The 26,310-nt window shown below is 35.9% G+C and overlaps 2 protein-coding genes across 5 annotated transcripts in view; both read right to left on the minus strand.

Moving 5' to 3' along the window:
- Positions 1-2,428, minus strand: part of IL31RA (interleukin 31 receptor A) — an 82,060-nt gene extending 79,632 nt beyond the window's left edge. For 2 of the 4 annotated variants that reach the window (XR_013445812.1, XM_078067313.1), the window contains exon 1: positions 2,217-2,428. Coding sequence is in view for 2 of the 4 variants with exons in the window: in XM_078067313.1 (XP_077923439.1) it covers positions 2,217-2,261 (45 nt within the window). In the remaining 2 variants the exon portion in view is untranslated. Of the gene's footprint in view, positions 1-2,172 lie in introns of all 4 variants that reach the window. The other 2 variants (XM_036065682.2, XM_036065683.2) reach the window with 1 other exon arrangement.
- Positions 2,429-6,037: 3,609 nt separating this feature from the next.
- Positions 6,038-26,310, minus strand: part of DDX4 (DEAD-box helicase 4) — a 71,267-nt gene continuing 50,994 nt past the window's right edge. Inside the window, exons 14-21 of the mRNA XM_036065685.2 lie at positions 25,000-25,154; positions 21,070-21,199; positions 19,438-19,604; positions 14,816-14,961; positions 8,746-8,845; positions 7,683-7,953; positions 7,419-7,529; positions 6,038-6,742 (exon numbers count right to left, since the gene is read on the minus strand). Of these exons, the coding sequence (XP_035921578.1) occupies positions 6,656-6,742; positions 7,419-7,529; positions 7,683-7,953; positions 8,746-8,845; positions 14,816-14,961; positions 19,438-19,604; positions 21,070-21,199; positions 25,000-25,154 (1,167 nt within the window). The 3' untranslated portion in view covers positions 6,038-6,655. The remainder of the gene's footprint in view (positions 6,743-7,418; positions 7,530-7,682; positions 7,954-8,745; positions 8,846-14,815; positions 14,962-19,437; positions 19,605-21,069; positions 21,200-24,999; positions 25,155-26,310) is intronic.

The following is a 26,310-nucleotide window of genomic DNA, read 5'->3' on the forward strand; positions in this document are numbered from 1 at the left end:
TCTCACTCCCTTTTCCCACTCAAGGTGTAGAGTTTGCATAACTTGACTAGGTAAATATGTAAACAGGGGTAGAAAGACAAAAATGCCCAACAGGCATATGAAAAGGCATTCAACATCATTAATCACCAGGTAAATATAAATTACAACCACAGTAAATGACTAGAATTAATAATACTGGAAGTACCAAGTAATGGTAAGGATGTTGAGCAAATTAAATATTCTCAAAACACTGGTGGCCATGTTAAATGGTACAACCACTTTGGAAAACTCTTTGGCTATTTCTAATAAAGGTAAACCTACACCTACCTTTTGACCCAGCAACTCCAGCCATAGGAGAACTGAGTGCTATGTTCACCAAAAGACTTGTACAAGAATATTCATAGGAGTTTTATTCATAAAAAACTGAAAACAACCCAAGTGCCCATCAACAAGAAATTGGAAAAACGATCTGTAATATATTCATATGACAGAATACTACACAATTAAAAAAAAAATGAATAAACTACTGACACACAAAACACAACATGGATAAATTTCACAGATTTTATGTTAGCCAAAAGCCAGACACAAAGGAGGGTATACTCCATGATTCCATTTAGATAGAGTTCAAGAACAGGTAAATCTAATTGTGGTAATAAAAATCAGAATAGTAATTACCTCCAGGTAGGGATTTGACTGGAAAGGGGCAAGAAGGTGATACAAGTGTTACATTATCTTGATTTGGGTGATGGTTAGAAGTATACACAGGTGAAAATTTAAGCCATACACTTAAGATTTGTGCATTTTATTATATGTAAATTTTATTTCAAATAAAGAAATTAAACAGTTAACTTGTCCCAGAGCACACAAGTGAGAAGTTGAGCTGGGGTTCAAACTTAGGTCAACTTGAGTGTTTTCACTACAGTAGTGTTCATTTTCCTACCACATTATACACAGAGGAGAAAACTACAAGCCTCTGTTATCATTTAGTTCAAATAAGTGATTAGCATCACTCTCTATATATAGTTTATTCCTAATATCCACACTATGATAAACTATACTTATTTTGGCACTACATTCTATGTCAAATGCTGGTATTAACTTTGTGGCACTGTATCAACAGTACTTTTATTTACAGAATTGAAATAAATTACTGCAACTAAATTTACCACAAAGCCAGATGACTGGTAACATAGTAAGATAATTCAGAACAAATATATTAAGATAAAACTGTCAGAACCTGCACTGCATTTACCTGGCTGATTACCATGTGTGAATGATCATAATAAATCTCCAGTGGTGAACATCTTAAGAAGGATTGAAAAAATTAACAGATGAGGTACACAGTAAGATGCCAAAATGGTCAATTAACAAGCATCATTCATGCCCGTGTAGTATTTATAATAGAGATTCAACCACTAGAGCTGCAAATGTGATCTGACTTGTTTCTCAACTATCCGTTTAACACTGACAAAGCAGCTAGTGCAATGCTAGACTAAGACTTGAACATTAAAATACAAGTGCACCAACATTTAGCTATGATACTCTGCGTTTTTATACAAGGCTGCCTCTCTTAAAAAATTTGTAACTGCATGCATTATGTGACTTCTTCATTGGCTGGAGATAAACAGGAAGAAAAATCCAGTTATTGTCTTCTTTTTATATATAAGCCAACCAAACCCTAAAGCAGATCACTGATTGTGTTAGACAAGTCAACAAATAAAGCCAATGTTAAGTTTACTCCAACTATTTATTATAAAGCATCCCCGCCCACCTTGTTATATAGGAGCTTCTCCTCCTATGCATAGAAGTTTTTAAATAAAGTGTTTGGATTTCTGTTGAGAATGTTTTAATCCCCCACATGGTAACCCCCCTCCTAAAACTAAGACAAAAATCAAGTTAAAATAGACATATCCAAGACTTTGGGATAATTAATAAGTTCAATATTCAGAAGAAGAAAATTGGTTTTTGTTCCTGAATAGTGAAAAGGAATCCCACAAACCCATTAGACTCCAAATCCAGAAAAACACTAATGGAGACCAAAAAAAAAAAAAAAAAAATCCTTTGGTGGATTCTCACACTGAAAATTCCCCCACAGGAAAAGCAAATTCCAATACTCTACTTTGACAATTTGCCAATCATCCCCTAAATTACAGCAAAACAATTAATCACTTAAAGGGTTAACAGATTTACCTGAACCACCAGCCCCCAAACTTGAGGACAAATCATTAGCTCACTTCAATTTCCAGCGTCTGTTGTGTCCCAGCACACCACCCTGTCATCCCCCGTGCTCGCCTCACATGAGTGCCTCATGGCACTACCACATCTGTCTCTGGAGTAGGAGTCTTCATCTGTGGTTCCGGACCCTTTGCATGGGTCTATGAATGGATTTGACAGAGGCTGATAAGATCCCTGAAATCTAATGTACAAGTGTGTTCTCTAATTTATGTGATCGAAAAAGTTTAGGAATGCTAATGAGAGTCCAGGGAAAGCCCACAGGGCCAGCCCACTACCGACCGGCACACCCGTCGCCCACGCACCCACCCCTCCGCGACCGTGCAGGCCCCTGGATCCCCTCAGGCCAAGCTCCCGCTCCGCCCCGAAGGCTCCCGCCGCCCCACGCCCTCGCTCGCTGTCATTTCCTGGCTTCGGCTTCGCCCCGGAGTGAGCTCCGCCAGGTCCAGGAGAGCGGAAGGCGCACCGGTTGGGGCCGCCCCTGGGAGCAGCCTCCGCGAGCCGGGACGCAGGCACAAGCTGCTTTCCAGCACTGGCGGCTTCGCAGTGGCCACAGCCATCCCAGAGCCGTCTGACTGCCGAGGCTCAGCTCTCTCCTGGCCGGATCGTCGTAAGAGAGCGCCTTTCCTCACTGCCAGGGCCTCGGGACACAATGCGGTTCCACACTGGACTAATTTTTACCAAAGAGGTACTAAGCACGCAGTTCGGCGTGGGGCGCGATGGGGGATCAAGCCGACACTGAGCGGAAGCAGCGTCTGCCAGCCATAGATGGCAGCCGCACGCTAGCGAGTGACTGAAAGGGCCCTCAGAAATTAAAGCCTAGAGAGGTACCCTAGTTTCAACACATTTAAAAATCTTTGAAGAGCACACAAACCAAACAAAATGAAAAGCTGCGTTCTCCCAAATCAGAGGATCAATAAAGACGTAACTGTGCAAACTGGAGTAAGTGTAAAGTCCTGGGAAGGGCGGTAAGGGAAAACTTCTGACCAGGGCTGCTGCTCTACATAGAGATGTTATCCATGCTAAAAAAATTAGAAAAACCCTAACTCCTCTCCTCCAAGAACCCAGGGACAGATGGGAGTACCTCGGTAAATCTACCTTAAGTGGAATCAGGACCAGGCCTCAACTTTATTTGCTACTACATCACCATTATTCCCAAACCTTCACATGATGCTTTATATTCCACATTTTGAGCTTCCTACTTTGGCTTAGGCCACAGCCTTTGGCTCATTAAAAATGCAGAAGCCTTTAGGAAAGGAAGCTAAGCTTTATTACTCACATCTCAACCTATGCCTTCTCTTGAAAGCAGGCCTTGCCATAGAGTTAGACGGAAGAGCACTCAGACTACAGGGGCTCCAAGGGGAAGGTACAGATTGCTGAACATGAGTAAAGCCAGCATTCAAGAGACATACAACTTTATAAATTGATAAAGACTTAAGGTTTCTGATGCCAAGCAGCAGAAAAATAAATGCTTAATGTAAGAAAAATTGTTTTTAGGTTAAATTCCTAAGTGAAGCAAAAAAGTCACTTATTAAATAGCAACACTGAATAACAGAAGAAATGAAGATAGCCCTTGGAAATAATAATTGCCAAAAAAAAAAAAAAAAAAAAATCACAGGGTTAAAAAATAGTAAAAATTCTACCAGAACATAACAAGCAAAAAAATGAAAAAAAAAATATGAAAGATATGAGCTATAGAGAGAATGAAGAAAACTTAGGAAAAATTATCAAAGAAACAATACAAAACATTTCCAGGACCAGAAAAGAACGGTCTGCTAAAATACCAAGTACTAGCCTGAATTTGAAAGCCCACTCATAAAATTTAAAAACACCAGTATCTTTTGGGATCAATACAATAACATTGAACCTAGAAAGGTAATAAGGTGGAAAGAGCATGTTTCTTCTCCTAGGGAAAAAAAAAAAATACACACTACAGAATTAACAAATTGCTCAAAATGAGTATGATGCAAGTTTAAAGCAAGCTGGTATGTGGAATGGTTTTGATCAATTTTCATTTCACCCTGACATTTATAATTTCTGCCTGGAAACACAGATCATAAAATTGGAAAAATAAGTAAAAGAAAGGAAATCAGACTGTGTTAATTGGTCCATTCATCAAACAATATTTATATAATGTAAAACCTACCTACTGATTTCCAATTTAGAATCAACCTATAAATAAAAGAAGAGAGACTTTATGGTTATAGAATAGAGTGGACGTTTTAACTCTGGAAATGTAAATGTACAGTTTACAGGTGATACAGGGTAAAAGCCATAAAAAAGAGAAAGGGAGCCTTTATCATTACCTCATAAAGTATACCTCTTACTCTATTAAAGTTACGAAGAAAGTGAGAGTGACGTAAGTTAAATCTTTACCTATTATAGGGAAAGCCAAGAGAAATCTAAATTTGTTGAGACAAAAATAAAACACACAATACCAACTACCAGAAATCATGAAAGCCTGCTGAATATGGGATGTGAAATTGCAATTAAGAAAGGGAGATGCAGGAGAATACTGCTTCCTATTATAAACTCTTCTGTGGCATTTTATTTTCTAATCATACCCTGTACCTGTTACTTTGATATTTTTTAAAGAAATCATTCAAATGTATACCTAGAAATGCAGAAAGTAAGTGAACATAGGAACATTTACAGTTGGATTGTAATGATAGTGGAATTAAGTACAATATTCTTTCCTTTTTTTTTTTGATTCAGTAATGCTACTATGGTAATTTTACAAATCATGCAAATTCAAAAAAATTTCTAAAAGCAATTAGGCCAAAAAACTCTTTAAAGAAATGGGAGACGGGGGAGACAAATGGCCTATATATTCTCTTTGTAAACAAAACAAAGTGGAGGAGAAAATTAAGACACACAGGTATTTTGCAAGTAACGACCCAAACACTTCCCTTCATTTAACCTTTCCCAGAAATGACATTACAGAATACAAGTTAAATATTTCCCATATTTTCATTACTTGAACTTTCCTTTCTTGAGTTGTCTGTTCTTTGTCCATTCTTCTACTGGTATTCCTACATATCCACATATAAAGAACTACACATTGATAATCCATTGTAGTCACAGTAATATTTTTCCTTGTCTGTTGTTTACTCTTTATATTATATAAGCAACTAATCCTTTTGTGCTCGAATCTGTTGTTTCATGATTTCTGACCTTTGAGATGAAGTCAACTCTCATCCCCAATTCAAAGGTTTCATATTTAACTGTATTTTTTGTAGTTTTAATTTTTAATAATACATGTGGATCAGATTTTGAATATGGCATGGGGCAGGCATCTAGTCCTAACAACATTTGTTGAACAGACCTTCTCTTTTCATATGTGATGCCTCATTTATTAACCAAATTCATGTAACAAGATATACATTGGGGACAATAACATTAATAACTGACCATTTTTTGTCTAATAGTTACATCTCACTTGTTTCTGTCTTAATATTTTGGTTCATTTATTTAATGATTTATTAAGAACTACTTAAACTTAGTACGTCTAGAATGTAAGATATATACTGGTAAATGAAAAAAGGATTCTCATGAATCTTAAAATATCAAAATATTAATTATGGCAAGAGTGAACAGCATTGTGTTTTGTTGACAGAGTATGAGTTTGAAGAATGATTTTCACCATTACATCTGTGTATTAATGTCTATTATACATAAATATCTAATATTTTATTTATGTATATTTATTTATGTAAGACCTTGTTCACTTCACTGGTTTTACAAGACTCAAAATTTAAAAATATAGGAGAACTATGATATGCCAACAAAGAAAAATTAAAAGTGCTCTTGGAAAACAAAGGGGGAAACATGTTTCATCCTTTATTTTCAAGGAAAGTCTGTATAGAATAAAAACAAACATTTGTTATGTCATTGAGTACAGAGCTCACATTGCCTTTAACCATTTTCATCACATATCTAATGATCTAAAATCAAAATCACCTTAAAAGGCTTATGTCTTTCACTGTCTGCTACATGAAAATCATGTTACCATGTTTCAGTGACATACTATTGCTTTAAAGGCTCCTTTTAAGTAAAAAATGAGACTCAATAATTTCTAAACAAAAGTTTATCATAAATCCTACTGCTTGTTAAAGGATCAATAAACACCACACTAAGATTAAGCATTTAGACATGAAACATGTCTAAAACCCCTGAAGAATACACTAGAAATAAGCAAGACATTTAGAATGCTTTAATCTTTCCAGTTAACACCATTTGTATCAGTAACTGCAATGTTGTAATTTTTAGCATTTCACATAACTAGTCAGTAAGAATTTTTTTTTTTAAGGGTGGGAGTAAGAACAGAAGGACAGAAGATACAAGAGTGTCAGGTTTCACAGTTCTGTTAAAAACTCAAAAATCAAAACTATTTTCTTCTCTGCATCAAAACTATACCACAAACTTGAAGGATGTTTTAGCTTTAATCCCATGACTCGTCGTCTACTGGATTGGGAGCTTGTGAAGAAGAAAACCCTGCTGTGTTCAAAGTGCTCTTGCCCTGGTAATTCTTTAAAAAGAAAGAAAGAAAATAACATTTAATTTTACATCTCGAAAGTTACATTGCCCAGACTCAGAAAGGGGACTCGCCCACCATGTATTCCCCAAATATATAATAAAAAACTTTAACTAAATTTAATCCATTTGGGGAAAAAAAAAAAAAAAGAGGACCATATCAACCTGGGAAGTCTAAATTGCACAAAATATTTCAAGAAAAAGCTTTCTTAAACCAGTATTTCGCAAATGGAAAAACTGAAAGCTCTATACTTCAATAAATAAGGAAAAATATTTAATGATTAGTATGCTCAATGTTTCTGAATAAAAGTGGTGCTGCTTATAAAATGACACATCAAAACTCATTATCTCTAGTATTTTGTCTTAATAATACCATCAGAATTCTAAAAACAAAGAATTCTTATAGAAGGTTCAAAAGAATCCAAATTACAATTTTAAATGTCAGCAAATTTGGGAAAGGAGGATGTTTGAGCATAAATATTGTTAATTCCTCACTTTTAAGACCAAAAATATATATATACATAAAATTTTAAGAAATATTAATCTCCTAGATGTGAAAGAAATGGTTTAGATAATTATTGAATGTTATAGTTACTTCACATTATTAACCACAACATTCACAAAGAGTAACTTCCTGGAAGCCAAGTTCAGAATTTTTCCCCTCAACTAACCTTTCTAGTATCAACTGATGCAAACACATTTCCTCTTGCACTACCACTGAAGCCAGGAACATATGTACTAAAGGCAATTTCTTCCAACCATGCAGGAACATCCTGTTGAGCCTTTAAAAAAGACATTAATTTCATATACAACATGCATCAAGTCTCAAAGATTGGAACAGTTTACTTATCCTGAATATACACATATATTTAATGTCTACTTTCAATGATAAGGTAAGAATACTATCCATTCAGTTTTAAACATTTAAAACTTACATCTGACAGTACTTTCACTAAAGGCTGTGCCAAATGGTTATCTGATTCAGGATCAAAAAATGAAATAGCTCGGCCAGTATTTCCACAACGACCAGTACGTCCAATTCGATGAACATACTCATCAATGGTTGAAGGAAGATCAAAATTGATAACATGTTGAACATTTTCAATATCCAGCCCCCTGGCAGCTACTGAAGTAGCAACAAGAACTGGGCACTTTCCACAGCGAAAATCTCTAAGAGCTTGCTCTCTCTCTCTCTGTTCTCGGTCACTAAAAATAAAAGCAAGCATGTGTTAGGACAGCTCTTAAGAAAATTATTACAGTGAACCATTAAAGTTCAACATATATATATTTTTAATAATAGTAAAAATAGCAGCATTTAATATTACTATCTATTTCTTACATACCAGGTATTATACTAATTCTTTTCAAGCCATAATTTCATTTAATTCTCAGAATAATATTTTGAGGGTGGAAGAGTTATCCTCATTTGCACAAGGAAGGTAACAGGTAGTACATAGAGCTAAAACACAAACTTAAGTATGACAAACATCAAATCTCACCTCTTAACAATCTCTAGTCTTGACAAATAATATATAACTATTTGATTAGAATATCAAAAAAGTTTTTTTAAATTATAATTTTAATTTTAAATTATAATCTCAGATTTCTGTACATTCAGAAATATTAATATTTTAGATCCACTAGTAAAGCGCCAATGAAGTTGTGTTAATATGACATTTTTATGCAATTCAATAAAAAAATGTCAAGCAAGAGAAAGGTTAGATTCTGAAGAAAAACTTAGATCTAAGGAACAGAGAACCTTAAGCAAGCTCTCTTGAGAAGTTACCATTCCTCATGATGAGGAGTCTAAGACAGACCTTTAATCTCACCCCATCACCTATTTATAAAAACTTAAAATGAAAATAACAGTTTAGATCTTGAGAATTCTGAATCCTAATCCTAGGATTATGTGATGTTAGTTATATAAACTGATGTTTCTTAACTGATGGCAAATACAAGTGTCACCTCCCTCCTTTGAAATTGTATTAATCTACTCACCCATGAATACTTGTTGTTGATATTTTTTCTTGACAAAGAAAAGTAGCAATAAAATCTGCTTTTTTCTTAGTCTCAACAAAAACCATAGTTCTTTCATCACCTATAAGACAATGTAACAGTGATTAATATTCCAACTACAAAATTAGGGAAAGGAAAAAAAGGCAGAGAGGTGTTAGTAGGAAATAGTCTCATCCACCACTGTATTCCTAAGACCAAGACCAGGTCTGAAAGGTAATAGAAACTCAAATATTTCCTGAATGAATGAATGTCAAAGTTAAAGAATCAAGGACTATTGTGTATATATACCACATCTTCTTTATCCATTCATCTGTTGATGGACATCTTGGCTCTTTCCACAGTTTGGCTATTGTGGACATTGCTGCTATAAACATCGGGGTGCACGTACCCTTTCGGGTCCCTACTTTTGTATCTTTGGGGTAAATACCCAGTAGTGCAATTGCTGGATCATATGGTAGCTCTATTTTCAACTTTTTGAGGAACCTCCATACTGTTTTCCAGAGTGGCTGCACCAGCTTGCATTCCCACCAACAGTGTAGGAGGGTTCCCCTTTCTCCGCATCCCCGCCAACATCTGTCATTTCCTGACTTGTTAATTTTAGCCATTCTGACTGGTGTGAGGTGGTATCTCACTGAGGTTTTGATTTGGATTTCCCTGATGCCGAGCGATATTGAAATATTATGCAGCCATCAAAAGGAATGAGATCCTGGAGGGTATTATGCTGAGCGAAATAAGTCAAACAGAGAAAGACATGTATCATATGACCTCACTGATATGAGGAATTCTTAATCTCAGGAAACAAACTGAGGGTTGCTGGAGTGGGGGGTGGGGTGGGAGGGATGGGGTGACTGGGTGATGGACACTGGGGAGGGTATGTGCTCTGGTAAGCGCTGTGAATTGTGCAAGACTGTTAAATCTCAGATCTGTACCTCTGAAACAAATAATGCAATATATGTTAAGAAAGAAAAAAAGAAGAAGAAGAATGTAGCAGGAGGGGAAGAATGAAGGGGGGGAAATCGGAGGGGGAGATGAACCATGAGAGACGATGGACTCTGAAAAAGAAACTGAGGGTTCTAGAGGGGAGGGGGTTGGGAGGATGGGTTAGCCTGGTGATGGGTATTGAGGAGGGCACGTTCTGCATGGAGCACTGGGTGTTATGCACAAACAATGAATCATGGAACACTATATCTAAAACTAATGATGTAATGTATGGGGATTAACATAACAATAAAAAAATTAAAAAAAAAAAAGAATCAAGGACTATTTTTCTACTTTAGGGACCAAAAGAAAAAAAAAAATTAGCTTACCCACTGCCCTCCCAGGCCAACACCAAGGTAGAGATTCAGGGCAAGATAAATGATATCTACCTGCCAACTCTTAGCAGTTCATTTCAGTTCATTACCTTTATTTCCCTCTCTAGTTAAATAAATGCCTTTGTTCCTTACCTCCCAAGATAATTCAATCATTCATTCTGCCTTGACTGCCCTAGGTATTTATAAGGCATCCAACCCAGGGTTGACAAATTCTACAATATTCCATGTTCCAACATTCTCTCTTAAGTCAAACCCCTTTATTCCCAAAGTATCATATATCAAGAAAATTAATAAACTTTATCCTAGAGTCTTATGAGTCAAAAATACTTATTGGTTAGCTAAAAGTACTTAATCGGTAGAAATTCAAGCATAGGCCAGAGATTTTTTTCACATATTTCCCTATGTTAGAGAGGGAAGAGGATAATTTATAGTAATGGAAAGAAAATTGTATTACTGTTCATAATCTCTCTCCCCCATCTCCCTATTAGTTGGCTTCATTTATTCAACAAATACTTAGTGCCTAAGAGATGCCAGTCACTATTCTAGGTGTTGGAAATACTGCAATAAAATAAAGCCCCTGATTTCATTGTGGAGAGGCACATAATAAACAAATATTATGCATTAAGTCCTAAAAAGGGAAAAAAAACCCCACAAGGATAAAGAGTCTCAAGAGGGTTACTTCAGATGTACCCTCTCTAATTAGATGACATCTGAGTAGAAATAAGAATAAAACAATATAGTGAACTCCTGAGATAATTGGGAAAGCACAGTAAAAGTCACAGGGAAGGACAAATATAAACACTGAGTTATGGGTGTTCCTGATGTGCTAAAACAAACAAACAAACAAACAAACAAACAGAAAAGAGGCAAGTACAAAGGCCACGAAGCAGAAGTGTGCCTGGTGCATGTAAGGAACAGTAATGAACAATCTGGCTGGAGTAGGATGAGCATGAGAGCAGCAGAACATGAAGACAGAGAGGTAATGGCAGTTAAGTCACACAGTGTCTTGAAGGCCATTGAAAGAACTTCTTTTTAAAAAAAGATTTTATTTATTTATTTGACAGAGAGATAACACACAGAGAGAGGGAACACAAGCAGGGGGAGTGGGAGAGGGAGAAGCAGGCTTCCTGCTGAGCAGGGAACCTGATGCGGGGCTGGATCCCAGGACCCTGAGATCATGACCTGAGCCGAAGGCAGACTAACAACTGAGCCTCCCAGGCGCCCCTGAAAGAACTTCTTTTGAGAAGGGAAGCCACTGGGTTTTGAGCAAAGAAGTGACAAGATCTGATCTTTGTTTTATCTGAGGAGCTAATATATTTTGATGGTAAAACCAAAATTATTTTGATGGTAGAACCAAAATTATTTTGCTGACAGATAAGATATATGCAGTTAGAGAAAGAAATGAAGGATGACTCCAAGACTCTGTGTCTGAACAACTGGAAAAATGGAACTAACATCAACTGAGATAAGAGATCCGCAAGAAAAAAAGGCTCAGAGGTGGTATTTCATTAAGTCTCAGATCTATTAATCAAGCAGAAAAATCAAAATGGCAACTGATTCCTACAGTTATAAGTCAGTTAAATCTTTCAGACATAGTCATTTTTATTTAAATTCATTTTATTTCAACATTTCCCCTAAAATTTCTTTGGCATGCCAAATATTCTAAAATAACATATTTCTTTTATCTTGCATGCCACAGAAACAACCACACTTCCTTATTAGTAGCATTATTTTTATTATGAACCCTCTCATCAAATCTTCTATATTTAACAATTATCAGTAACAAATTAACCATGACCATTAAGTCTTGTTTTCTTTTGATGCTTTCCCAAAGGCTGTGCTGTAAGCTAGATAGCACAGTTTGTTATCTTCGACAAAGGACAGACTCTCCAAGCTTGTAGAAAAAAAAAACAAAAACCTGTATCAGGCATTTCAAACTACCAATATTTCAAAAGAATAGTCTTGGGTAGAAGGTTCTATGTTGACACTGCTTTAATGACTTTTAGACCGTATCACTGGACAAGCAGAATTTCTAGGACTAGTTCAGAAGCAGAGAGAATCATGAAGGCATATTGCCAACAGATGTAATGGAACAATTACATGAAATATCATGGGGACCTTTAGAAGATAGGAGCTCACTCAAATTTCTAGGTATTACAGATGTAATTTGACTGAGAGTTTCCCAGACTTAGTTTCCTATCTAAGCAAATAATAGAGGCTTTTAAAAGGTCAATGTCAGATTTCTTATGCAAACTTTCAGAAAGAAGTTAATTTTGTCATCTTAGTAGTTATGCAGTATTGTCTGGCTCTAGATTTGCAAAGCAAACTCAAAGAGGCCTATGCTGTTAATTAACAATCTTGTTGCATCTATGCAGATAAGCCAAACATGAGACCAACCTTTCTTGTGACCAAGAATAATCTCTGAGATTGTTGTGATCATGAGAGGATATAGGCTGTCATGAAAACTGTGAAAGACTTTGAAATATGCAAAAAAAATTACTGTCTGGAACACGTTTCATGGTTATGTGTCTTTTACTCTTTTTTTTCTGTTATACCTCTACTGCAACTGATAGCAATGCAAGTGATTCTTAATCTATAAAAATATAAATGAAGTTTTCCCCTCAGAAGCAGCTGATTATTGCTTTGTGGATATTGACCAATTTCACATTTATGTGTAAATTTATTTGAGCCTTTCTAATAGCCTCCACATACATGTGTTCTTTGAATTCTTCGAACTGGCTGTAACATCTTACTAGTTCTCCTATTAATTAACTAGCTCAATAAAATCTTTGATACATGTTCAATTGAAATTAAATTATGAAAAAGGCAGTTGGTTATACTACTATAAAATAATGAAACCTATACATTTTAAAGGTGCAGGGGATAGGCTAGCAGATTTAAGAGTAGAAAAAAAGATTGTATTAACAAAAATATGTAAAATTTGATATACTGAATTCCATGCAGATTTTTAAAAATATACATACATACACTCATACATACATACATAAATTATAAGAACAATGAACTCCGAGGTACAAAACATTTAAGTTTAAATAATACAGAAGTATACCGATAGTGCTCATACACTGACCCTCAAAGGTTTCTCAAAGGCAAAACAGCACTTCTGAAAAATTCTCATTAGAATTCTTTTTTTTTTTTTAAGATTTTATTTATTTGACAGAGAAAGACACAGCAAGAGAGGGAACACAAGCAGGGGGAGTGAGAGAGGGAGAAGCAGGCGTCCCGTTAAGCAAGGAGCCCAATGCGGGGCTCGATCCCAGGACCCTGGGATCATGACCTGAGCCAAAGGCGACGCTTAACGACTGAGCCACCCAGGCGCCCCTCATTAGGATTATTCTTAAAATAATATTTATTTCACAAATTCACACATAAAAATATCTTAAGGTTATTACACTAGAAATGTGCTCTAACTCCAGCAAAACTACATATTGATCATCTCTTCCGCATATGGAACTTCAATTAATACCAGGCAAGTCACTTGACCGCTCTGTATTTCAGTGTCCTCAATGTTAAAATGTGGGTAGCAAAACCTTTCTCAGAAGGTTGTTTTGAGAATTCAATGAGTTAACACATGTAAAACAATGAGGACAGTATGTGGCCCATAGAAGTCATTATTTTAATCTTATAGGCCATATATGCAGTATATTATGAAACATCAGATGAAGCAAACCAATAATATTCCTCAAACTCAAGATGAGTATTTGGTTTTAAAAAGTTTTTTTTTTTTTTAAATAAGGTCAGCAAAAACTGAAGACTACAAGCCTATGAAAGTGCTTTCTAGGGGTGCCTGGGTGGCTCTGTCATTTGGGCGTCTGCCTTCGGCTCAGGTCATGATCCCAGGGTCCGGGGATCAAGCCCTGCATCGGGCTCCCTGCTCAGTGGGGAGTCTGCTTCTCCCTCTGCCTCTCCCCCTGCTTGTGCTCTCTGTCAAATAAATAAATATTTAAAAATAATAATAAATAAATAAAAGTGCTTTCTAAATCAACTTCCTTTTTTTCCCCCCTCATTGATGGAAATTAGATGGTGTCCTGCCTTCTCTTCTCATTCCCCCATCCCAACGGTGACATTCAAATTGAAACAATTACTAAAATGAAGGAGGGAAGGGGGAATGTACAGCATGTAAGTACACTTAGCTGGTGATACTGAAAAGTTCTACTTCCAGGCACAAACTAAGTCTATCTCAATCAAACAAAGAAATATGACCTCCTATAAAAATGGGTGGGTTTTTTTGGGGGGGGGTGAGAAATTTCTCATCAGTATTGTGAAGAAACAGAACTAGATCTTTAAAGTCCCCGTCAGTTCTAAAATTCTCTGAATCTATGATTATGGGAAGCCTTAGTAAGCAAAAACTGGGAACTAAAAACAAAGAATTCACTTTTGGTGGAGTAAACACAGTTTGATGTAAAGATATGTTAGTAGGCCTTTTTACTTCTTAAAACAAAATATATATATATTTCTACTGAAATAGTTTTTAGTCAAATACTGTTTAAGTCTCAAATCCTTCCTATTTTAATCTTTATGAAGAAAGGACTATACTGCTACATAATTTACACAGGAAAGTGAATCATAAAACCTTTTATAAAGAAAGCTTTAGAGAAAAAGCAATAAAAACACACTTATGTAAAAGCTCATGCCGAACAATTTTTAGAGTAATTTTTAAAAATTAGTCATTTTTTAAAAATCAAAATCATGAGAAAAAATATATCAATGTAAGATACCTATGTTTCGTAGAATTTCAACAAGTTTTTCTCTTTTGGAGTACTGGCCAACTTGGAGAATGGTCTGCTGAACATCTCTACATGCTCCACCCACTTGTCCAACAGCAACAAACAAATAATTCGACTTTAAAAACTCCCCAGCCAACCTTAAAAGACAAAAGATTATTCCTTAACTTATCCTCTTCCATTAATACTCGTAATATGCACTGAATTTCTGCAAGTGTTACTTCAATATTGGATTGTAACAACTATAATAAGATAAATAACTTATGTCATCCAAGTACTAATTCCAAAGATCAGTATAAAATGTTAAGATTTTGTTAAATACTCAACAACTGTTAGTGAAAAAGTTTGTGTGAAATTATGGATACAGTAATTTCAAGTGGATGTGGTAGCCATGTAAAACTATATAAAATATGTATGCTTAAATATCAAACTACAACAAACAGGACTTTTTGTTAAAAGCTGAAATGCAAGCCTAGGGCAAAAATTCTGTTCTTCACAAATGCTTTTATGTATATTATTTCTAGGAGTTATTTTCTGATAACATTATTTGTTAAATTACTATACTTTGAACAATTATGGCAAACCAGATCTTAGGTCAGTGCTTTTCATGCCATAACACATATAAAAAATGATATTATTTATAAAGTACAACTGAGCAAAAAAAATCACACAAGAGGTGAAGGGCCTAGGGGCTGATGCTCACCCCAAAGGTTGAGGGTATCAGCATGTTGACACACACATAACTCACTGACAGCACACAATTAAGGTCTGCTTTAGATCATCCAGAAACACAGGGAAGGAGAGAAAGGGAACTGCCAATCAAAGAGCTGAGTTTTCTAGGATTAAGGAGAAGGTCTAAATCTATCATCAGTCCTCCTTTCTCCCAGTTAGCAGTCCCTTACTTTCTAGCTGCCTCCTAAAATATCATGAAAATAGTTCAAACTCAGCATTTCCAGAATTTTAATAAATCATTGCTGCTTCTTTCTCCTTACCTGCTCTTACAATAAAAGAAAAAGAAAAGCTTCTTTTTGATATCCCTCCTTCTAGAGTCAAGCACCCTCTCAACCACAAATTTCAAAACCATCTGGAATTCTTTATTATCCATCATCCTTCTCATTCACTAAAACATTTAGTGAGTGTCTGTGTCAGGCACACATGGTGCAAGGTACTGGGAGTACAAGAATGGATATGATGTTCTCTGCCACTGAGATGCTCACATCAGCAAGACAAACATAGTTATATAAAAAATAATTACTATATTTTAAGTATTTAACATTTTAATATTTGTATAATCACATATTAAACATTTAAATATTTAATATATTTTAATTAATATTCTAGTTTTAATAATTAACATCTACTGAACACTTCCTATATTCCCAAAAATGTGCAAAGTGTTTAAAACAGTTTCACAAATACAGTGGCAGGAAATAGATGAAATGATGTGTATTTGGAAGAGCTTTCCAGTATGAAGCTGGATCTAAGCAGCAACAAGCAAGAAAGTAGAACAGTGGTGATTAGGGAAAAGCATTCTGAGCAGAGAGAAAGAAGAAACAACAGATAATGAGGAGAGACAGAATTTAGCCTGATCAGCCAATAGGAAATAGTTTTAATAGACAAGAAATACATGATTCCAAGTAATAAAGTAGGAGGTGAAGGAAAGATTACATCACGTGTAGAGTTTGAAAATGGTTAGTTTCTGGAGATGGGAAGACTTGGGAGGGTTTATTTTGAATAAATGTCTAAAAAAAACCCAGACTTTACTTTGGAATCATTACTAACACAAAATTGAGATTAGAGTCCAGGGAGACAGGTTAGAAAGCCACTAACAATGAGCAGAAGGAAACTGAAAAGGACTTAAATTAAGGTGGGAAACAGAGAAGAAACTAACAGATTTGAAATATTCTAGAGCTAACTACCGAAATGAGTATTTTTGAAGGGAGAAAGTTAAAGCAATATGAGGGAGGAATCAATAGGATTCAAAGGATTTTGGCTTAGAAAGACCATGCTGCCAACAAGGAAAACTGGATAGGAAAGAGGGTATTGAAGAATAGCTTCCATTTTGGACATAATGGACATTAGTTACTAGTAATTAATCTAAGAAGAAAATATTTTTTTTAAAGATTTTATTTATTTGAGAGAGAGAACATGAGTAGGGAGCAGGGAGAGAGGGAGAGGGAGAAGCAGATTCCCTGCTGAGCTGAGCAGGGAGCCCGATGTGGAGCTGGATCCCAGGACCCTGAGATCATGACCTAATCCGAAGGCAGACGCTTAACCAACTGAGCCACCCAGGCACCCTGAAGAAGATACTCTTAAAGAGTTAAAACCTCAAGTCTGGTGCTCAGGAAGGAGATTAGGGATAGAGATAATAAATCTGGGACAGTTACAGAAAAAAACATAAGCCACAGAAATGGATGCTGCAATGGGTTAGTGACATATGCAATGATAAAAGTGTACTTTCAACACAGCAATGGACAACTTGTAACATTTGAAAGCAGAGAGTGAAGCAAGCGAGGAGTCTTCAGTAACTTAAGACTGTAAGCAACTCAGGGCGCCTGGGTGGCTCAGTTGGTTAAGCGACTGCCTTCGGCTCAGGTCATGGTCCTGGAGTCCCGGGATCGAGTCCCGCATCGGGCTCCCTGCTCAGCGGGGAGTCTGCTTCTCCCTCTGACCCTCCTCCCTCTCATGCTCTCTGTCTCTCGTTCTCTCTCTCTCAAATAAATAAATAAAAAAATCTTTAAAAAAAAAAAAAAAAAAGACTGTAAGCAACTCAAGGTCAGGGCTTCTATTTTGTTTACCATATATCCCCAGGACTTATAATCAAATATGGCTCATAAAAAGCACTCAACAAATATTAGTGATGAGAGTACACATTAGTCATTTTGACTGGCCAATATCCAAATACCTTCCTATTTCAGGGTGAATCAAAAAACAGAGAGGCAACAGAATATTACCTGCTATTTAGGTAGGTAATTACCTACCCACTATTAATTGCCAAAGATGAAGACAGAAATGCAGATACCACTTTTCAAATTTAAGACACCATTTAATATAAGAAACTATTATTTTATATACTACTAAGAAAGAAAAAAAATCCTAACTGATCAAATGCTTTATTATTTAGACGTTTTCCCCAATAAAGAACTCTTTTTAACCTTACACAGAGACTTTTTAAAACCTCTCTTAAGTAAACCAAATCGATAGCCAGCCCCACTATCAGATGACTTGTGAAGTGTTTGATCCCATTTAACACTCTATCAGACAGGGAGACCCACTTTACAGCAAAAGAAGTAATGGAGCAGGACCATAACCATAAGGTCTGTAGGTCATATCATACCACTGAGTAAGGAAAGGATTAAGGTATAGGCAGGGAAAGATAGGGGGCCCCTGGCTAGGCTCTGAGACTATTCCTGGCTGGCAGAAGCGCTAAGACAGAGTGAACAAGGTATAAGGAAAAAGACCACCCGGCCTTGGATGTTAGGGAGTATTCTTTGGCGGCTACAATGTATCACAGAAAATGACCAAGCCTCAAAGAATTAAGTCATTAAGGGGGTTATCAATAGTCCTTGCTCAAACCAAGATGACACAAGAATCTGAAGGACACAAGCTTCACAGTCAGTTCTCAATAAAAGACTGCCACTAAAAGCCCTCAGTGGCAACCCATTTGGGACCCCTCTCACTCTAGAGAGCTTTCTCTGTATCCTTACTTAATAAAACCCTATTGCTTTACTTTCTCCTTTGTCTGCGAGATTCATTCTTGGACCCTGTGAGACAAGAACCTAGCTCTCCTGCTTCACCACAACATTCAGAAGCTGTCAGCCTGACAGAAAGTGGAACATCCACTTAAAGAACAGGCCAGCTTGGAAGTGTTTCTTTACAAAGGTAGCACATCATTCAGCAGGGCACAGTAACTTTCAATCAGAAATCTTTATATGGTGCATTCAGTCTGAGAGCCAAGGGGTACAAAGCAAGAGTGGCCCCCTTACCATCACTCCCAGTGACCCACATAGGAAATCTGTGTTTCCCATCCCCCTTAAGCTATAGATTCTGCAGGTTTGGAGGTCTTGGTTCCCAAAGAGCAAAAAGTTCTGTCAGAGTCAACAGGAGGAGTCTTACTGAATTACGAGCTAAAGTTGCTTTCTGGTCACTTCAGGTGCCTTGTGGCCAAGGGAGCAGCAAGCAGGAAGAAGAGTCACAATTCTAGAAGGGATGGGTCATCCTAATCTCAGAATTCACCAAGCCATATAGTATATATAGTAAGATATTCAATACGTGTCAACAATTGGTACATGAATTTTCTAAGAAAAATGCAAAGAAAAATTTTCCCAAGCTCTATAATTTTGGTTTGAAAAGAAGACATAAATATAAAAATAACTTCATTTAGTAAGCACTTATTAAATCCTAGCTAGGTGCTGTGACACTAATGCAAAGCCAGGGATAAAGGCAAGAAACAATGAGATGAAAAATACAGTAAACTTTTTAGGAATACATCCACTTCTATGTTAAAATCTTCACGTAAAAAAAAACCCTCAAAAATAATATATTCACATTGCTTTTCCTCTCATAAAAGCATTTATGTACAAAACAATTATTTTTAAGAAGGAAAAAAATGTTACCTTTGAATTTCTTCTGGAAAAGTTGCACTAAACATAAGGGTTTGACGCTGTTCCTTTGATGGCATTCCAGGGCAGGAAATTAACTTCTTCATTTCTGGTCCAAAACCCATATCCAGCATGCGATCGGCTTCATCCAAAACTAAATATTTGACTTGTCTGAGACCAATCTTTAAGAATATTTTCAAGAGTTAGAGTAGAAAATGAATATTAATCAATATATTAAACTAAAATGTTCCTCACAATTCCAACTACTAATTAATTCTTAAGCATGAAGATTAGAAATCAATGCATAAAATAATGAGAATTGTTATGCTTAGATAACACTAGTACTGTTTAAATATTGATGAACAATTCTTGATCTTCACTAGCATGTTAGCCACTAGCCATATATAGCTATTAAGTACTTGAACCACAGCTACTATGCCTAAAGAACGGAATTTTTAATTTTATATCATTTTTAAATTTGTATAGCCACATGTGACTACTGACTACCATACTGGACTACACAGATGTAGATCTTATTATCTGATAAAATCAGACTCTTTAATGTAAGGAAAAATTTCCTAACAGCATGACATATTCAAATGTCTTATAAGTGGTAAATTTAGCTCTAACACTCTAAACTTTTAATAAATTCACCATTCTCTAATCACTTGGGAACAACTGAGAAACTTCTGTCACCTTCGCATGAATACTTATTGCTATAAGGAGAAGCAGACATTTTCAAGGAAAACAAATTAATTTGGTACAACCACGTAAGTTGTTTAGTGAGAAATCAAGGTGGATTTCTCTGGATAGTCTGAATAAGTATCCAAAGAAAACTAACTTTATAAAGAAAGACCATGTTTTGAGTAATCCCTTCAGAGAAGAGGGTAAAAAAAGCAAATGAGGTTCATCAAAGTGAACTTAAAGCACTGATTTACTGATGTGATAATGTGTTATGTGAATACCTAAAATAAATACATAAACCTAAATGTCTTTTTAAAGATTCAGAAATTTAACAATCATTCCTGTGCTTAAAGAGACAAATGCTAATAACCAGGCTTTCTTTCAGGAAGAAAAGATGTCATCACGACTTACATGAAACTAGATAGAAGCATCTACTCCATTTCTCCCAGTGTAGTGGAATATGGGATATAGACTTGAGTCAGATCCAGATTCTAACCGTAGCTCTATCACTAGAGCTAAGTGAGGGATTTTAAATAAATTACATAATTTCATTGTCTTCTCAAATACAAACTAGGAAATACTATTTATCCACTGTTGGAATTATTTTACTAATTATGTAAGAACGCATTCAAAGAATGCACTCCTGGGTGGCGCAGTCAGTTAAGTGTCCAACTCTTGGTTTTGGCTCAGGTTATGATTTCAGAATTGTGGGATTGAGCCCCGTGCTCAGCATAGAGTCTGCTTAAGACTGTCTTTCCCTCTCCCTCTACCCCTCCCACCCCGCGCTCATACTCTCTCTAAAATAAATAAATAAATCTTAAAAAAAAAAATGCATTCAGAGAATCCATGGGGGCCTAACATATGGTGCTCAAATAAACCCCTATCTCTTTGCATCACTTTCCCTTTCCCATTCAAAAAAAATTACTAATCAATCCACAATTTTATTACCTATCTAGGGCCTACCTTTTCTTTACCTATGATATCCATCAGTCTCCCAGGAGTAGCACATAATATATTACAGCCTTGTACTATTTGTCGAATTGAATGCCCCAACTGGGTTCCCCCATATATAACAACAGCTCTTACACAGGTCCTATTAACAAGAAAAATGCACATTATTTTCTAGTTATGTGAAAAGCATACATTTGTTTCTAACAAGATATAAAAAGAAATCCATAAAGAAAAAACCTAACATATTCAACTACCTGAAAAAAATTAAATTCTTCCTTGGAAGAAGTTGAAAAGCAAATGACAAATGATGAAAAAAAAAAAAAAACCCTGCAATCTATCCAATAAAGGGCTCTTCAAAAACAATAGTAAATACAAATACCACCTCATAAAAATTGGCCAAAAACATGAACAAGTGGTTCATAAAAAATACAAATGGCTTTTAAACTTTTTTTTAAGGTCAACATTACTTCAAAAATGAAGACAAATGAAGACTAACACATTTCTCCTGAAGTGTAATAATACCACATTAGCCATGGTGTGGGCAAATTGGCACTCAAAAGGATAAACTTTCACAATTTTAATCTCTTTCACAATTTTAATCACTCTTAAAATTTAAAAACTTTTCTCTTGTCCCAATAAATTCACATGTACGAATTTACCCTTCAGTTATGCCCTCACAAATGGGGAAAGATGACTTTACAGTAATATTCACTGCCAGCTTTATTTTTAGTATCAAAGGACTGAAAACTAAGTATCTAACAGTAGAAAAGTTCTAACTATAATCCAGTCATCCAAAGGGATACTGTGCATTCATAAAAAGAAAAGGGGTATAGTTCCAGATTAAGCATTATCTCCAACATTTACCATTAAAAAAATAGAGTGACAACAGCTTAGTATGCTACCATTTGCTGAGAGGAGGATTAAAGTGCATACATGTGCACCAGTTATTTCTATACTAATTCATACAAAACTATTATGAGTAGGTGACTCTAAAGAGGAGAATTAAGTGGGGGGGGGGAGTGAAGAGAACAGGACAATTTTATGTTTTGTTTTGTTTTTTAAGTTTATTTATTTTAAGTAATCTCTACATCCAACTTGGGGCTCAAACTCATGACCCTGAGATAAGAGTTGCATGCTCGGGTCTCCTGGGTGGCTCAGTCAGTTAAGTGTCCGACTCATAATTTTGGCTCAGGTCATGATCTCATGGGTCGTGGAATCAAGCCCTGCATCAGGTTCGTACTGCTTGAGATTTCTCTCTCAAGTAAATAAATCTTAAAAAAAAAAAAAAAAAAAGTTGCATGCTCTACTGAATGAGCCAGCCAGGCACCCCAAAAACTTTGTTAATTAAATAAACACATTACTTTAAACAGATTCTTTGCTTTCTCCTATTGCTAGGCCTAAATAAGGTATACATAAAAAATACTTATAACTTAGTAAATGCTAAGGATTCAGTAACTTAGTTATTACCATTATTATTCTAAGTGTACCATAACTTAACCAGTCCTTGAATGACAGACGTTTAGATACTTTTCAGTCTTCTGCCACAATGTTACAACAAATTTCCATGTACAAATGTTCATTTTGTGCATACATGTTATCTGAATTTACCATGCACATGTTTTTGTTTTTAAAAGAGAAAATATGTTATTTTTTACTTGACTTAAAAGCCTAAAAGCAACATAGTACACTGGCCTGAGCAATATATATCCATTTTCCAAAAAAAATCTGTTAAGCTTGACATTAGATTTTTAAAAATTTTTTATTGTTATGTTAATCACCATACATTACATCATTAGTTTTAGTGTTCCATGATTCATTGTTTGTGCATAACACCCAGTGCTCCATGCAGAACGTGCCCTCTTTAATACCCATCACCAGGCTAACCCATCCTCCCACCCCCCTCCCCTCTAGAACCCTCAGTTTGTTTTTCAGAGTCCATCGTCTCTCATGGTTCATCTCCCCCTCCGATTTCCCCCCCCTTCATTCTTCCCCTCCTGCTATCTTCTTTTTTTTTTTCTTAACATATATTGCATTATTTGTTTCAGAGGTACAGATCTGACATTAGATTTTTAATAACTTTAGTTTTTTCTTCTCATTTTAAAATAAACTGACTCAGGGCGCCTGGGTGGCTCAGTTGGTTAAGCGACTGCCTTTGGCTCAGGTCATGATCCTGGAGTCCCTGGATCGAGTCCCGCATCGGGCTCCCTGCTCGGCAGGGAGCCTGCTTCTCCCTCTGACCCTCCCCCCTCTCATGTGCTCTCTCTCTCTCTCTCATTCTCTCTGTCTCAAATAAATAAATAAAATCTTTAAAAAAAATAAATAAAAAAAAAAAAATAAAATAAAATAAAATAAACTGACTCAGGGGCACCTGGGTGGCTCAGTTGGTTGAACATCTGACTCTTGATCTCAGCTCAGGTCTTGATCTCAAGGTCGTGAGTTCAAGCCCCACTCTGGGCTCCATGCCCAGCATGGAGCCTACTTAAAAAAATAAAATGAACTAATTCACAGAAAATAAAATGTTAATAACAATTTCTACATAGAAACCTCTAAAAAAAAAAACTGCAAAAACAACACTAAGATCATATCAGATAAAGTGATAAATAACAATGTTTAATTAACAAGGAAAATTTATTAAGCATTCCAAAAGTAGTTTAACCTCTTAATAAATGAAAAAAATGAAGATACCTGTGGTGGTTATACACAAAATTCTTCCATATTCCTTCCTTTCTTCAAATATAGATCCTAACTCTCTTTCCCCTTAAGTGTGTGCAAGGCTGGCTTCATATGTGTGCAACCTGTGCAGTCACATAGGGTCCCAAGGTAAGAAGAGCCCTTAGCTTGGTTTAATGCTCTCTATATGCTGTCTTAAAATTCATTAATAATTTTTGAACAAAGGACCCTGTGTTTTCATTTTGCACTGGTTCCAGCAAATGACGTAGCTAGTCCTGAGTATGGGGTAGATTTAGTAACTTGCTGAGTAATGAACACAATATGGCAGAAGTGACTGAGACTGTTTTAAAAGAGCCACTGTAGCTTCCTCCTTGCTCCTTTTCAGTCATCACTCTAAGCAAGCCAGATGTCACTTCCTAAGGACAACCAAGGATCCTTACAGGAGCAGTACAGTCAAGCCTTCAGATGACTACAATTGTTAGCTGGTATCTTGTCTGCAGTCTTATAACAGACCTCAAGCCAGAAGCACTCAGCTAAACTGTTCCCCAATTCCTTATGCCGAGTAAATATTAGGTAATATTTATCATTTTGAGCAACTACGTTTTAGGTAATTTGTTAGGCAGCAATCAATACCAAATGTTGGCAGAATGTATAGTGAAATTGGCATTCTCATATACTGCTGATAGAAATATATATTGATGAAAACTATAAGGTCATACCCTTTAAGATAAAACTTGTAAAATCCTACTCTAAGGAAATAGTTAAAACATAAAAATAGAAAAACTTTATTTAGCAAGCTGTTCATTATAATTTTATTTATAGTAGCCCCAAACTAGAAACAACCTAAATGCCCCAAAATAGAGACATAAAATATGTACACCTAAACAATCTTAAAATGATTAAAATTTGGGGTGATTATGATATAAGCATTTTCTATATTATGAAGTTACATGTGAACAGATTATTACTAGGAACACCCTAAGTGCATTAAACATGCATTTAAAACTACCAGTAAAAATACCATCAACATGTTCACTATTTTATCTTTCTACTTCTATTATCATCTGATTTTTAATATGCATGTTTTTTTAAAAATAAACAGGCTTCTTTTAAAGATAAAAATAAACAGGGATTCCATAAAGAAGATTATGAAAAAGTACACTTCAATCAAGTAACACTAATTACATGACTGCACTGAGTTCTTCCCAAAATAAGTGAGAAAAATCTCTATAAAGAAAAGCTTGTTTTGAGTGGCATTCCAGATGTACATACCCAAAAGAAAACTTTCTGGCTTCCAGATAGATCTGATTGATTAATTCTCGAGTTGGTGCGACAATAATACACTCTGGTTCCTGCAGCTCTTTAAAACGACTGGCTGTTATTCCATCACGCATCATATGTGCCAAAATTGGCAAGAGAAAAGCTGCCTAGAAGTTGAATTACATAATTTACAAATTTATAATACATCATCCTTCTCCCTGTAGAAATAAACCTATTCCTTATTCCCTTACAGCCTCTAGATTCTTCTTCCACCTTGCTGGTAAATTTAAGATGAGAGAGGAAAACAATTTTTATTTCAGTGAGTTTTTAACACTTCAATTTTTGATAGATATATTTCAGGTATTTAAAAAGCATACCCATGAATTCTAAATACTTAATATAAACTTATTTATAGAGGGTAATGTACACATAACCTGATATAAATCACTGCATTTAGCAATTACTCTAAATGAACTCCTTTTGGAGTAGAGCTACAAATATCACAGAATGCATGACAAAGGTGGTACACAAACAGCAAAAACTGGGAAATCATTCATTTGGATTACTCACCCTTAGTGAAGTTAATGTGGCAAGAGTGCTAGAGTTTTCTCATTAAGCAAATTAGACAGTAAAATCTACCTCCAAAATCATGTGTAAGTCATTCATCAGCTGCTGTATTATACAACTCATTTATTATCCTTTCAATTCTACTACAGAGGCTGATTAAAGCTAAAATAGCATGAACCACAATTCTTTGATTCAGAAAGGATAGGCTTTAAGACTCATCTCAGGGAACCCTCTTTAACAGACAGATCCCAGAGGTAAGTCCTAAGACCAACCTGATCTCATCAGAGTTCTTTTAGATAACATAACCTGAAGTTACTTCATATTAAAGACCAGGTACAATGAATATTGCGATTTCTCATTCTTTTGACTCCAAAATTTTATCAGCTTTATTATGCAACTTATTTTCTCTCTTTCTCTGCATTTTATAACCTCTGGTGCTTTGACCCTCCATCATTCTTATTTATTTGAGGGGGGGAGGGGCAAAGACAGAGGGAGAGAAAGAAACCCAAGCAGGCTCCATGATCAGCATGGAGCTCGATGAGGGTGTCGATCTCACAACCGTGAGATCATGACCTGAACCAAAATCAAGAGTCAGACACTTAACTGACTGAGCTACCCAGGGCGCCCCTTTTGTTTTAGACACTACCATCTTCCAGGAGGAGTTGAACAGTCTTAAAATGGACTAAACATCTATGAACTGCAATGCTACTCTAGAAATAGTTCAAAATTCTTTCTTTAGAAGTATACAAAACCCCC

Source organism: Halichoerus grypus, chromosome 2, assembly GCF_964656455.1.
Source record: "Halichoerus grypus chromosome 2, mHalGry1.hap1.1, whole genome shotgun sequence".
In the NCBI taxonomy this organism is placed as follows: Eukaryota; Metazoa; Chordata; class Mammalia; order Carnivora; family Phocidae; genus Halichoerus; species Halichoerus grypus.